This window comes from Coloeus monedula (genome assembly GCF_965178545.1).
Source record: "Coloeus monedula genome assembly, chromosome: 4".
In the NCBI taxonomy this organism is placed as follows: Eukaryota; Metazoa; Chordata; class Aves; order Passeriformes; family Corvidae; genus Coloeus; species Coloeus monedula.
Window position 1 is genome coordinate 63329239 of NC_138784.1, and position 14196 is coordinate 63343434.

The 14196-nt window shown below is 37.6% G+C and overlaps 1 protein-coding gene across 3 annotated transcripts in view; it reads right to left on the reverse strand.

Annotated features, from left to right (window-relative positions):
* Positions 1-14196, reverse strand: part of KMT2E (lysine methyltransferase 2E (inactive)) — a 57182-nt gene that overhangs the window by 2325 nt on the left and 40661 nt on the right. For 2 of the 3 annotated variants that reach the window (XM_082280520.1, XM_082280519.1), the window contains 12 exons: positions 13596-13694; positions 12715-12879; positions 11419-11727; positions 9336-9590; positions 9018-9162; positions 7985-8238; positions 7771-7827; positions 6287-6850; positions 3123-3424; positions 1288-1376; positions 1076-1189; positions 831-922 (listed from right to left, as the gene is read on the reverse strand). In XM_082280520.1, coding sequence (XP_082136646.1) covers positions 831-922; positions 1076-1189; positions 1288-1376; positions 3123-3424; positions 6287-6850; positions 7771-7827; positions 7985-8238; positions 9018-9162; positions 9336-9590; positions 11419-11727; positions 12715-12879; positions 13596-13694 — 2445 coding nt within the window. The remainder of the gene's footprint in view (positions 1-830; positions 923-1075; positions 1190-1287; positions 1377-3122; positions 3425-6286; positions 6851-7770; positions 7828-7984; positions 8239-9017; positions 9163-9335; positions 9591-11418; positions 11728-12714; positions 12880-13595; positions 13695-14196) is intronic. The other variant, XM_082280521.1, reaches the window with a different exon arrangement.

Here is a 14196-nt window from a genome sequence, read left to right on the forward strand (position 1 = left end):
TGCCTGCAATAAACAGAAAAGAACATCTCAGAACACTCTCCTCCTAGATTCTGAAAGAAAGTGCTGAGGCACAGGATGTCTATTTGATGTGAGAAAAACATCAGTAACAGGAAGAGTAAGCTTAAGAGGGCACTATTTTTAGCAAGTATATCTATCAATAATTCTTCCAAGTCAAAGACTACTGAAGTGTATTTTAAGGTTGGAACAGAAATATGATCCATTAGGTCAAAGCCTGAATCCATTCTTTGTTAAAAGTTTTAGATTTCTGAATCTGAAAAAAGTAATTCCAGAAAAGATCATTTACAGAAATAAACAGTGATTTAACATTTTAAAGCTGGAGTAGTTCAAGCAAACAGACTAAATGAGACAACCTGAATGACTTCATTTAATATGGCAACTAGTCAAAATCCTTCTCCATATTATCAGAGCCCTGACTGCCAAACAGTGCCAAACCCTGGCACAGCAAGAGCAACCTCCTGTTAAGGGTAAATCACATCACTGCTGTCGGTTCTGAGTGCCAGTTCTTCAGCACTCACCCCTTAGACCAGCACTGATACTGAATCCAATGATAAAATCGCTTCTCTGTCTAGAGAGTGTAAGATCATCCATAAACACACACAGCTACTGAAAGCACAGCATATAAACCCACTTTTTAGTGTATATGGACAAATATTCTTGCAAATGTTTACCTATGTGAAATTACTGCACAGACAGATGAACATGTGTGTATTGTCACCTAAGTAGTAAATCCTACAATTAACATTTTTAAAGATAAATCAAGAGACGGATGAAACTATTCCTATGCTTATTGTGCAAACACCTTGCATTACCTTGCTTGCTTTTGATGGACTCTTACAAGTCCTTTGTGAAGTATCTGGGGACGGACATTCAGAAGTTGGCTCTGGGTTTTCAGAATCAGGTTCTACAGAAAAAGAGATAAATATCAAAGTGGGAAAATCAAATCTTTTGCAGAGATCAGTAAGCACGTTATATTTGACTTTAAAAGAGCTATTAAAGCTGTTGTTAGAGACTACTGAATATGTCAAGTGTCATACAAGGTCATCTGCTTACTGACCTTCAGTAATTTCAGTGAAAGAAGGGACCTTAAGCTGCAACTGGGAAATGAGATTTGAATGAGATGGAGACTGAACATGAGACGGTGAGCATGGCCTACAAGGTGATTCTCCCCCTACAGATGAAGCAGACCCAAACACAGTATTAGAATGATTGCGATTACCATGGGGAAACTGGTTAGATTTATGTATCTTCAACAATAAATCAACTCACCACTGTCCTTGTCTTTCCTATGATCACTGAGAAGTAAAGCTCTCTGATAACTTCGTTCTCTCACTTGTTCCACAGAGGTTGATGCAGTCCTGCAAGAGAAACACATTTTAAATGTAAGAGGATGTACTCCCAGGGACCAAATTTAGGACAATGTATATGCAAATACTGAGTCAGAGAAAGTTTACAGCATTGGCTGCTCATAACAACCAAATAACTGGTTGTGTGTAAGGAACATTATTACTTAAGTAGTTTGTATCTATTTTCTCCCACTTCGAATATAGTGATTTCCTGCAACCTTGTTATATTACGAAAATTGGCATTTCCTCTTATTAAGGAAGTATCTGTAGATCTGTGGGTTTTTCTTTCTCTGAACAACTGAAAAGTAAAACAATAAAGGTCACAGTTACTGGTTCATAATCTCCATTTGTAGAAAACTGTCTTCTTCCAGAATTGGAAATAGTTATCTTGTTTGTTGGTTGTTAAGAATCTGCTCTTTAATAGAAGATGCATAGCTGTAAATTGTGTACCACTACAAATCTATCTCTGTTTAAGCTTCTACACTTAACTTGCCGGATTAGTGGGCATGCAGTGACAGTCCTACCTTCCCTCTTTTAATTGATTACATCTCTCAATCACAACCCGATCAAGAACATTGTAAGGGACAGCACTCCACAAAACTATTTTCCTTTCTGGCAAGGGCATACGCCATCACTCCACAATACTGCTGCACTGGAGTAAGTTTTGGTGCTGCTCTGCAGGGTTACTGCAAAATCTTAGTAGTAAATTCTTCCCTGTTTAGCCTGTTTCCACAGTCTTTGCTTACAATTTAGTGCAGTAGCTTCTGCAAAGTGAACTTAACAGCCACTTTTCAGTGGAACACTGAAGACCACTTACGTTCTCCCTTCAACTGGCTTTACAAAATCCTTCTATTCTGGAATAGCTAGAGCATCTGAGCAGAAGGATGTTCAACTTCTAAGCCCATGGTTCTTCCCCACCACACTTAGGCCTTCACTACAGCATGAAAAATATCTGCAGGTTTATTTTGCACTAATAACATTTAGGAGACAGGGTCACCACAGTTGATCATCTGTTTTAAAGCTACCAAAAACTCAGAGGAAAATTTGTGCAGTGTTTTACACAGACTGAAGTTGCTCTATCTCCTCCCTATCCCTACTCCACCTCTCCTCAGGATCTTGGGTTGTTTGGAGTATCTGGCATTGCACACTCTGCCCATATAGTCGGGTCTGCAAACAAGGGAACCACTGAGCAATCAAGAACGATGCTGCGAGTGTCGCCACATGCTCCCACCTGAGCGCGAGCCACTGGCAGGCTGCATTCAGCCCCGCACCCGGGCAATTAAGCAACAGCAAACATCCCACACACATTCCAGCCACATGACTGAAAAACAGACCTTCGAAGGTCTCCCAGAAACCTTTGCTTATCAATACAGATTATTTTCCTGTTCCACCCTATGCCCTACAATACTTTTGGAAAGGCTTTGGATTTAACATGAAAAATTCTCTTCAGCCCACAGACAACACAGTGGAAATACAAGGACATAAATGCTCAAACCAATACCTGTTTTGCTCTTAGAAAATAAAAAAGCAGGATTAAAATAATTTAACAAGTATCTTATGGGTAATTATTCATGTATTCTAACCATTATGAGGTATCTGCTGTATTTCTGAGGGAAAGGTAAGACAACTCTTTACTAAGCTGAAAGAAGGGCTTCCAGTCAGTAATCTGCAACAGCAACCTTAATGAAAACTAGATTTCAAATACCAAAAACTTAATTTACATAAATAATTCTTCTGAACTTTAGTCCAGTGGCTTACCACTGAACTTCTGGTTCACTCTTCTCACTGGAGGAAGATTCCTTAATTGCACAGTTGTTGCCAGTGTCTTCTGGAGCTGCATTATAAATAGTAGTTGGCAGTGGTAAAGGCAGGCTTGCAGTGTTATCAGTTTGCTCCCCATTTTCACCACTATTGTTGTACCCATCATTAGCACCACTGTTACTACTTGTATTTCCTCCGCCAGCAGCATGAGGAGATACAGTAACCAGGGGGAAGTTGTCTGTCTTTGAGCCACTTTTTCGAGCTTCACGTTGCCTCTTACGGTATTCTAACAAGGACACCTAAAGGGAAAAAAAACCCATGAAAAAACATTAGAAAGGAAGTTTTACCCATTTTCTTTCTCATAGTTTCTATTAAACGTACTGTATTTCAGTAAGACATACCACGTAAGTGGTTCTAAAAAAAGGGCAGAGATTAATTGAAGATATTTCACCACATCTACAGTGAATTTACAGATTACTGTGCTACTACCAACTGTAAAGATGATAGTAAAAAAAAATGCTTCTGCCAAGAGAAGGTATGTGTTCTGCCTCAGGGAAGAAGGGGATGACACAGGTCAGCACAAGGTCCACTGCTGAAGTCATTTTGTTGGCTGTAGTTACAAGGGACCCTACAGTTTTTCCTGTAGCTGCAGAATTTTAAGATTATACTGATCTAGTAAAGCTAATTTCAAGAGATGTCACATTCTGCTCTCAAGATTTACTCTCTTGCATAGAGAACCCAGTACCCTTCTGCTACACATTATCAAAGGATTCGCTAAGCTCTTCATACCTTTTCTTAACATACAGAATTTGGGACTTACTTTTCCCAGAGTTTACTTTGAATTTGTGTCTTTACTGCATTTTAAGAAAGACTGATTAAGAACACATTTTTAAGCTAATTCTTATCACCAAAAATAATGACACATTGTTCCTATTTCATGTATTATGTATGTAGACTCACTACACTGACACTCCATAGAACAGAAACCAGTTTAAATGGTTAGTAAATTGCTTCCAGTGAAAAAAAATACATGTTCAAGTGTTTCCACTATGAATCTTCAGGATTTGAAGTAGAAAACTGAAATACTGACCTTCAGACCTACTTTATTCAGTAACTACACTAGTTTGGTAAAAATGACATTTAATGTCTATACATTTTCTTCTAGTTACCAACATCCTGCTCTGAACCATACAGCATACAAACCAACAAACTGAAGTGCAATAATGAAAAAAAAATCTTTATCTGGCTTAGTCCTCAACAAAATTGGACATCCATTTCTACACACAGAGAGAAAAACCAAGGCAGCTGCTCTGTTTGCAGGCCCAAGGGGTTTTGTTTGTTTGCTTTCAAACAGACCTATTAGAGACCCATCCATATGTCAGGGCAGAAACTGAAAAATATCTGATTTTGCAAAAAAAAGTTCAGGTTAAGAACTGATCTTGCTTTCAAACAATTTTGTAGTATTTCCATGTCATGTGACAGGGATCTCCTACAGAATACTGATTTAAAGAAAGCTTAAATGTTAAGAAACCTATGTGGTGTGGCCACAATGTACAGGACTATATTGATAAAGGACTTGTGCAATAGTAAGAGAAAACAGGAGCAAGTGTCCACTGAAATGCAGAAATACACAAAAACATCCTGCAAAGACCTACCTAAGGATATTGCTGTCTTAGGTGACCCTAGGGAAAAGGCTCTTATTAGTCTCCTACAAAATTCCTGAATTCTCACCTTTCACCTTAGGCGGGATCCAGCCCACCACCTCTTTTTTTATACTGTCAAATGTTGCAAATTTTTGTGTGTGTGTCCTCAGAAACTCTAAAACCCCTTCTTTCAGGGGTACAATTTTCTCTGCTTGTTTCTTCAAGCAGACTTTTAGACAGGAATCCTGTGATTGGGGGGTATCAGGGGGCAGCCAGCCCTTTTTTTATTTGAGTATTAGTGTAGCGTAAGCTCTCAGCAGCAACAACTTGGAAGAATCCTTGCCAGCAAGAGAGGTGGGGAGGGTTACTGAAGCACTAAGTGCTGCTGGGATTTGTGAAGACTAATTTAGCCTTCAGGAAAAGAATAATGTCAAGTTACAGAAATTTTAGCTTATGGGTTTTCTTTGGGTTTGCCAAAACAGCAGAGCTGCAGTAACACACACAAGATGTATCAAATTCTCAGGGCTGTGACCAGGTAAGAACAGAGATCCTGCAACATCGCTCCATTTATGTCTCAGCTTGAAGCAAGTAAACAAAACTCCAGTTCTGATGGCGAACTGCTGAAGGTACACTCCTCACTGCTCCCCAGCAGGATGCCCCCAGAGGAGCAGGCATATACAAGGGGCTGCAGTGTGATCAAAAATACCCAAACCCCACTGCATGCACGTACACACACAGAAAACAACCCCACCCTCCTAATCACTACTTCCATAAAGAAAATAAATCACACCTTTCAAACAAGAAAGATTACTAGAGTCTGTGGTGAGACAAAACAGGCAAGCTGGTACACTGGAGATTACTGCCTTTCATGTTTGTCATCCTTTCTGCAAAGGGAGTCAACCTGACAGTAAAATGCAGTCTACGAGTTATGCAAAGTAATTTCCAATCCTGGTTTGAGTTGCCCATGACTACTTCACTTATCTACATGAACTGTTTCATGACAGTAGAAAATTTAGATTGTACTTATTTTTCAAACAATATTTTAAAAAACCCAAACAAATTAAGCCAAGAAAGATATCTCTTGGACCTAAGGATGTCTGTGCAGTTCTAACTTTAAAGTCTGAGTAGCATAAATCTGTTGGTCCAATTTCTTGCAGTAATTCATAACAGATGCTCACAGTATATGATCTCTATGATGCTAGTATATATTCTGTGTAACAGAATACTAAAACACTGGGTGGCATAAGGAACCATTTTCAAACCTGAAAAGCAGTTATTTATTGGGCAATTCATTTAAGAATCATACGAAATAGAATTTGTATCTTTTACGCTGGAAAAATACATTTACTGATGGTTTTATGCAGCTTTTCTCTTTGCCCTTCATCATTTCACCTGAATGTCTACTACACTGTAAATATGAGCCACCAGTTGGTTTTTATTACATTGGGATTCTTTCTGTTATAGAAGTAACATTAGCAGACAATGGAAGACAGACCAAATGGTTCTTAAAGTTATAACCTTTTTCTTTTGTGGAGGGTTCTGGGGTGTGCAATTTCCATCCATCAAATTGTCATTATTGACAGTCCTTCCAAAGCCAGGTGCAATTCCATCTTCTGAAGTACAAAAAACAGATGCTTCCATGAACATGCCTCTTGCATCGTCTTGAATCAGGCACTTTGACTCGCTTATTCTGAATCCACCTCCTACCTCCAACTGATGTGAAGGGGTCAAGTCCCTCAAATTAGAATTCATTGAGAAATTTACCCCTGTCCTGTCAGGACTTTTTACCCATGAAGAATAAATTGTGCCCCGTCCACAATGAGCAGTTTCTAATTGGCTGTTTGAATCAGTCCTATCATGTGTGGGGGCTTCTAGGTTTTTATGCAGTGCACTTTGCTCAACTACTTCGAGTCCCAGCTGGAGGTCTGACACAGATTCCATTTCTCCAGTGCACTGCCGTGTGACATCAGTCCTATTCCTTGGACTAGAATATCCAATAGTCTTTATTTCTTGCAGGCCCATTTCTGTCAGGTTGGAATTTCTGAAAGAATTCAGTGCTAGAATCGATGTTCTGTCATAACCCTGCATGAAGAAAAAGCATGTTAACTATTTTTTCACACTCCATCAAAATGGCAACTATTTGACATTCACATGTGCCTTTAAGTGGGATTGAAGGCCTTCCAGTACCATGAATTTATCTGTTTTTAAGAAACAATTCTACAGCCAGACACTTAGTTCTACTATTCCCATGTATTAGGTTAAAGCATTTCAATAAAATGTACATTAATCCAAGTAAAATAAACACTAAGTGCCAGGTTTTATTTATGACTGGCAGAGGAAGGGGAGGAGCTTCAAAAGGTGCAAGTCCCAGGCCAGGAAGCTACAAAGCACCCGCTTCAATATAAAATCAATCCTCCTCAGTGCCAGAACACCCATTTTGAAGAGGGAGAAGGAAGGAGAAGTTTTTCCAAGACACTTCTGAAAGACACCTGATGAAGCCCCACAGCAGGACACATGCATCCTTGCAGGCTGGGAATACCCAGGCATATTCCAACAGCACTTGCTCTTCAACTAATCCACCACCTATGCAGATTTACTTTCTGTTCTGCTCTCTCACTCTGAGCGTAACTGGGATCAACAAAAACAATAAAGAAATGCTGGTAACAAGGAGAAATGTTAATCTGAATCTCACTGCAGCCTGGAAAGCAAAGTGTTCTTTTTCTGTTCCTGTCTATAAATTGCAGTAGTTACTCTTTTCCATTACAGGAGTTGATCCTTATCCAAATCAAAATTTTTAAGTGATACAAAGAGAAACCAGTTTAAAATAGAGAATATAATAGGTGAAGTGGAAATATAAAGCAGTAAGCAAATAGAACTAATGGGGAAGTTACCCTTTAAATTCTCAGAAACTTGCAATGGCTGGTGAAGAGCATTTGCTAAGAACAGAGCAGTCATACAGGTGAAATCGAGATACCATCTGCAGGTTTTGCAAGTTTCCTTACCTCTTGACTGTAAGCTCTCCTTTTTATTTCTGGGGAACTGTCAGGTGAGGAAATATTCTAAATAAATAAGAAGAAACTGCAAGTCAATTTATTTTTTAGCCTCCAGAAAGACCACCCCCCCAGCATTTTGTAGCAGGAGTACAAATACTGATTTACACTGCAATGTCTGAACATTTTCTCCGAACACTCTACAACAATTCATTGTAAATCTCACCTCAAAGTGCATGGTATTTCCATGTATACATGGAGTTACAGGAGTAACTGGTGAATATATGGGTTTGTAACCATTTCGACAAGCTTCATCTTCTGATTTTACCCTTGGAGGAGTAGCAAACAACGATGGTTCAGAGGCAGTGATGTCAGCATGGGTTGGTGTGGCATAGGGAGAAGGAGTAGGTGTAGAGGTTTCTGAGAATGCAGACTCCAACAGCTGATACAGTCTTCGTTTTTTTAGTGGTGTGGTTAGATCTGTGTGTTAAAATTAGAAAAAAGTTAGAAGATTTCTAAATATAATAATCACTAACAGTTGTTTAAGTGCTTTATGTAATGAAATTGTAATTCCAAATTAAAGAATTCTAAGATTAAAAGAAAGTCTCTGAAGGGCAGGCTTCCTGAGAGATGAACTTTTAACAGCCTACAGACTTCCTGAAAAATAAACTCTTAACAGCCTACAGATACGTCAGTAACTGAATTCTGTGTGCTAGGATGCTGGGAAGAACTGTCTGTGTCTCCAGAAAAGGTAGTCAGCTTCTACGCATTTTTAAGACTGTTCAGCTAAAAGACGGAAATTCAAAATTCAGGACTGTAAACAGGAATCACCTGATAGGCCCTATATGCTTGTGGAAGGGTGTTGGTTTTAGTACACTTTGATTTTCTATTATGCCTACAAGATTACACAGCTTTTCCCCTGGTGCTACATTGGCCTACTGAGTTTTAAAGGGATTCTAAGTATACAGAAAGCATAGAAAATTTAATTTATAACTTGACCTCTTAATACTAATACCAAAACCATTAGTCTTTTGTTGACTTTAAATGCTAGGAAATACAGTGGTTTCTTAACTAATATACATTAAAGAGGGGAAAAACTCCCAACCACTATGAAACTAAGCATTTCTTTCAATGAAAGTACCAGGAAAACATGCGAACGCCCCTGGAATTTTCATCAACTGATCACTTTAAAAAACAGTGCTCCACAATCAGCTACTCTGATATAGCTCTTATGTAGTGTATTTATAAAAGCTTCACACCTGTTAAGGAACAGCTGTCATTCAGTAATAAAGGACTTTTATGTTCACCATTGATGGCCGGACTTCTAGATCTCTCTTGTGATGGTGAATTAAATCTATCAATCATTGTTGAATTTTCTTCTTCCAAAGCCTGCTTCAACCAACGCTGTAATACAACAAGTTCAAATTAGTGACTTAAACTTTAATGATGAACATTTCAAAATGTGCAATACAACTGGTTTGCCAACCAGCCTTTTTTCTGCCTGAATTTATGCTAATAAAGAAAAACTTCTTTTTAATTAATATGGGATAGAATACCATAATGAAGGGAAGCATTACCTTCTTACAAGAGCCAGTAATGTTTTCCACAGGTTCTTTTTTCCTCCTCTTTTCTGAAAGGAATGGAGAAGTAAAACGGATATAGTGCTTTGGAGTTGAATATACGTGTGGACTGTAAGTGAGTCCGGGTAAAGAATTCAGCTGAGTAGCTAGAACTTCAGGGTCGGTGGTTATGCGTAGAGGCCTTTCTGGCAGACTGTCCACAGGCTTCCCTGCTTTATCACTCTTTTCACTTAACCATTCACTAACCAAGTGCTAAACAGAGAGAGAGAAAAAAATAGTGTTTTTGAGTGTGTTTATCAGTGGCTTTTAGAAAGTGTTTAGTTCAATTATTCACCTAGTCAGCTATTACATAAACCAGAAACAGTTTGTTTCCAGGCTCCAAGTTTAAACATACCTGGCAAAAATGAGGTCAGTTTTAGAGAAATCATGGGGACAGCAGAAGAAATCAGTACAGATTTGCTTACACACCAGTTGGGGGGGGGGGGGGGGGGAGGGAAGTGTAGTTATTTTTTTTTGTTGTAAACTACGTTTACTTCTGCATTCAATTCTGACTGAACATTACAATACAAGTTCTCAGATCAACTGTATTTAGGATGTCAATTTAGTAACAGAATTCCAAACCAAAATTTAAACTTGCACCTGAACAGTGAGGCTGAGGAGAAATAGTGTAACATTAACAGAACAAAGTTAAAGAAACCCCACATCAGATTTCCATACTGTCAAGACTGTGCCTCAGTCAACACATCACATAGCTGCCTTGAACACTCTTTAACTGTAAATGTGGTGTAATTTAATATGAAGACACACTGGTCCAAAAAGAGTATTCTTTCCTAGCTAGTTCAGTGTTTTTAAAAAATACGCCAGTGGATTTTCGTTTCTATTAATAGATAAACTAACCTCCTAGATTTTAAAATGACTCAGAGTTAAGGACATGCAACATTAAAAAGTATTAATATGATATTAAGGCTTTAACACAAATTATCATAATATATTTAATTTTGAGTTGTCTTTTAGAAACACGTTTTTATTTAATTAATTTTTAAAGGAAGACCTTCTCTGCACTTAGGGTACACTGGGTGCAATGCAGAGGCATTTCACAGATATCGGAAACCTGAATTTTACTGCACTTTTTTTCTGTTTCATAGTATTAAGGATGCCTTTCTTCTTTTCTGCTATGCAACAGGCAAGAAAGAAAGAAAGATTCTAGTGTTCCCTCTCACAAGAATTTAACAGTGATGCAGTAAGCAGTGTTACAGAATGACTCAGGTACCTTTTGGAAAAAAAACCTAAGTTCTGTTTAGGGGTTTAAGACAAAAAACCATCTTGAAATTGTTATTTTTCTATTGACAAGGAGTTTCAGCCTATGACTTCCTCCCCCTTTTCCTCCACTGATGGAAATTTTCAGGACTTCTTGTACATCACACTACAAATACTTTTTAATGCATTCTGTGAATTTTAAAGCAGAGAGCTGTACTGCTTTAATTGCACTTGCAGATTTAAGGTTTTTGAGTGTCTTTTAATATTGTGCTGTTTCTTACAAGTTTCTCGCAATGCAGTCCAATGGAAAAAAATTTAAAAATGAAGCACTGAAGAGTAAAGAATCCTTCCCCCAAACATGCACATATACATTTGGGGTGTTTCTATCAATTCACTTCAGAACAGACATTCTGAGAAGTACTAGAAGTTAGTGATTTCCTTAGAGATATTGTTTGCTATCTGAAGCACACAATGAACAAGGGAAAGAAAGGCAACTTTTATTTCCTTGGGTTTTTCTTTAAATTAACAGCTTTAGTTATGTTTAGGTTATGTATATTATTTCAATCAATTTAGAAAATATTTTGTTCCAAAACTGCTCTGGACGATGTATTCTGGAAGCGTCTTAAATCCAAACTAACTTCCACCAAAGGACATTCATTACATGTATTTCAATCTATTACCACTGAGTGATTTTTTTTTCAAGAAATGAGTGAACATTTTAAAGAAAACATACATGCAGTTGGATACTGATGAAGCAGCCTATAATTTTTTTTAAAACTCTGTTAAGGTGCATCTTGTTTTCCCCATTCCTCAAGAGACTTACCTTCTTTGTTTTAGGATACTTAGTAGGGCATTTACTAAGTGCTGGAGCTTCTGTTTCAGTAACCATTTCTGTAACAACAGTTTCTGTTTCAGGCTCAGCTACCAGTGCAGCATTCTCAGTTTCATTATGCTGTGAAGTGACTTCCACATCAGGAGAGGAGGGCTGGATATCTGAACACATGCTGACAGTCCTGTGTCGCCTGCGCTGCTGTCCAATGTGAGTTCTACTCCGGGAGAAGCTTTTTCTCTGTTTAGCTCTATTAACTTTGGCTGGGGTGGGCTTGGTGGCAGTTTCTTCTTTTGCCGGTTCCTGGGACAAGACAGAAGTCTAGTACACAGATCCCACACACATTTAAGAACTACCTATCTTTCTTAGGGGGGAAAAAAAAAGTCAGTTCCCTCTTCTTTTACAGGTCCAAAAAGCCTCAATCTCATTTTTGTTGTCAGAACTACAATACTTCTCTCCTTCTTGAAGGCAAATGACAGGATTTCCTGTAGTTTCCTCCCAAGCACGTGCTGTATCATCAGCAGAGTATTCACACAAAACCATCACCAGTCAGATCATGACAGATTTGTGTAAGAACTGACATTCATTCATCCATAAGCTAGAAATCAACTGCCTATATGATGATGTCTTTCAGTCCAATATTCTTTTTGCAATTTATAGTTTACTAGGTGTTTAGCTTTGTCACAGAAGGTACTTAAAAGAATGCTGACACAAACTGCTCAGGGAAACCACCTGGATTGAGAATCATTATGTAAGTATTTGTAAACTAAGAAGCATCCATTAACAACAGAGTTAAAAACTGTTTATAAAACATTAAGTATCATCTGATGGAACTCAGAAAAAAAAATACACTTTACTAACTCATTTCCTTTAAAATAACAGAAAGATTATAGTATTATATGTTCCTGAAAAACCCACTGAAGAAACGAATTGTTCTCCCCTGGTTACAGAGGGTGCCTAAGGAAAGTCACCTGTGACTAAATTCAGCATCAATAAATGCTTCTATCCTGAACTTCAAAGACAGACTGAATTACACAGCTGGTGTGTGTATGTTTGCATAAACTCATGTAAACTGAAATTCTTCATTAAAGAACTCTAAATGTATCTTATTTGGAAAAAATTTCAGGAGCTAATAAAATACAATGTCAAAGAACCACATAGATTTTGGTCACATATATTTGAGTTCAGAAGAAAAAAAAATTCTTACATCTTAACATGCAGCTCACCATCCAAATTGACAAAATATGTGATGTTAAAAGCTAGCTTTAAAATAAAGCTCCAGATAACTACCTGTATAAATTCAGCATCATTGAGAATCTGTGCTTCCTTGCATTCTGATTTAACCTCTGTTTTTGCTGTGCTGATTCTTTCCAAAGCCTGTTCTCTTCTTTTTTCTCTTTTTTCCAGTCTGGCAAAAGCTTGCAGGATAGCTTCCATTTTCCGTTCTTCTCTTGTCTGATGGATTTAACAATAATCATGATCAGTTTTAGTAATAATCTTTCATATATATAAATACATAATTACTCTGTTTTTTAAGTACTTCAAAACATGTTCAATGTATGTTTGACATGAAGTCCAGCAGAACCTCAGATTAAACTGACATGTTACAATCACTTCTGAAGAAAGGCCTGCATCCATACCAGCCTGACAAACAAGAGAATCCTATTTTGGATTTAAGAACTTGGTAAAATTTTTGAATACTTAACAAAAAAAAGCGTATTTTAAGATGGTACTTTTATTAGCACTGTTCTACCAAAATCTGAAAATTAGGATTTCTGAGACTGTTGACTTAAGTTGGGAATTCAAATAAAATAGGCAAAAATCTAGATTCCCAATGCTATTTATAAAAATGACCATTACAAATAACAAGCAATAATAAAGAACAAATAATTAGATCTAAAAAAAACATTGCAGAAATCATCTAAAGACACGAAAGAGATTATATACAATTGAAGATAAAAGCAGATTTTTGTCAGAAAGCAGTGATGAACCCAGATGATGTGTCCTCAAATAGCAAGCCTTGCATTTTAAGGATAAGTTCATGTAAGGATCTGACTTTGCACATGCTCAGATTCTACAAGCCCACAAAAAAGCAGCAATTAGCATGGGAAGAGCAGGTGTCACTAAGCCTTAGTGATGCCTTTTAGGCAACTACTTGCTTCCCAACTTACCATCTTCCTTTTCCTTTCTGCAATCTGCTCCTCTGATTCCATTTCTACTTCATTGCTAATGGGAGTTTTTTCTTCTAGATCATCAATAAAATCTGGCTCCTGGAAGATAGAAATGACTGTTTTACAGAAGTTCTGCTCCTCTCACAAACTAGAGTGAACTAAAAGCTACACAGAGCTAAGAATCCTCAGATTGCTACATCAAAAGTAACCAAACCAAAAAAACAGGATGAAAGTGTTCCATCTCTGCTCCCCCACTGCACCAAGCAAAGAGAAGTATCAGAATTAAAACTTAAAAAAAACCAAAAGAAACTTTTGGACACTAACAATGCCCACTGCTCTAACCACTTAATAATCAGTTAAATAATTAGGAGCTTTATGTCATACACCCATAAAAATAGTATCAGTTTTAGTAAAATAGAATGAATGCCAAAGTAGATGTTAACCATTACACAGGAGTTTTTTTTTCTCAGCTCAGAAGTGTATTCAACTGAAGTCACATTTTCCATTTAAACACTCACTATATAATCTAATGACAGTGCCATATCATATGGAAACACAAAAGTTACCTAACTAACAATGGTTTCCTGTTTTGAAAGAAAAA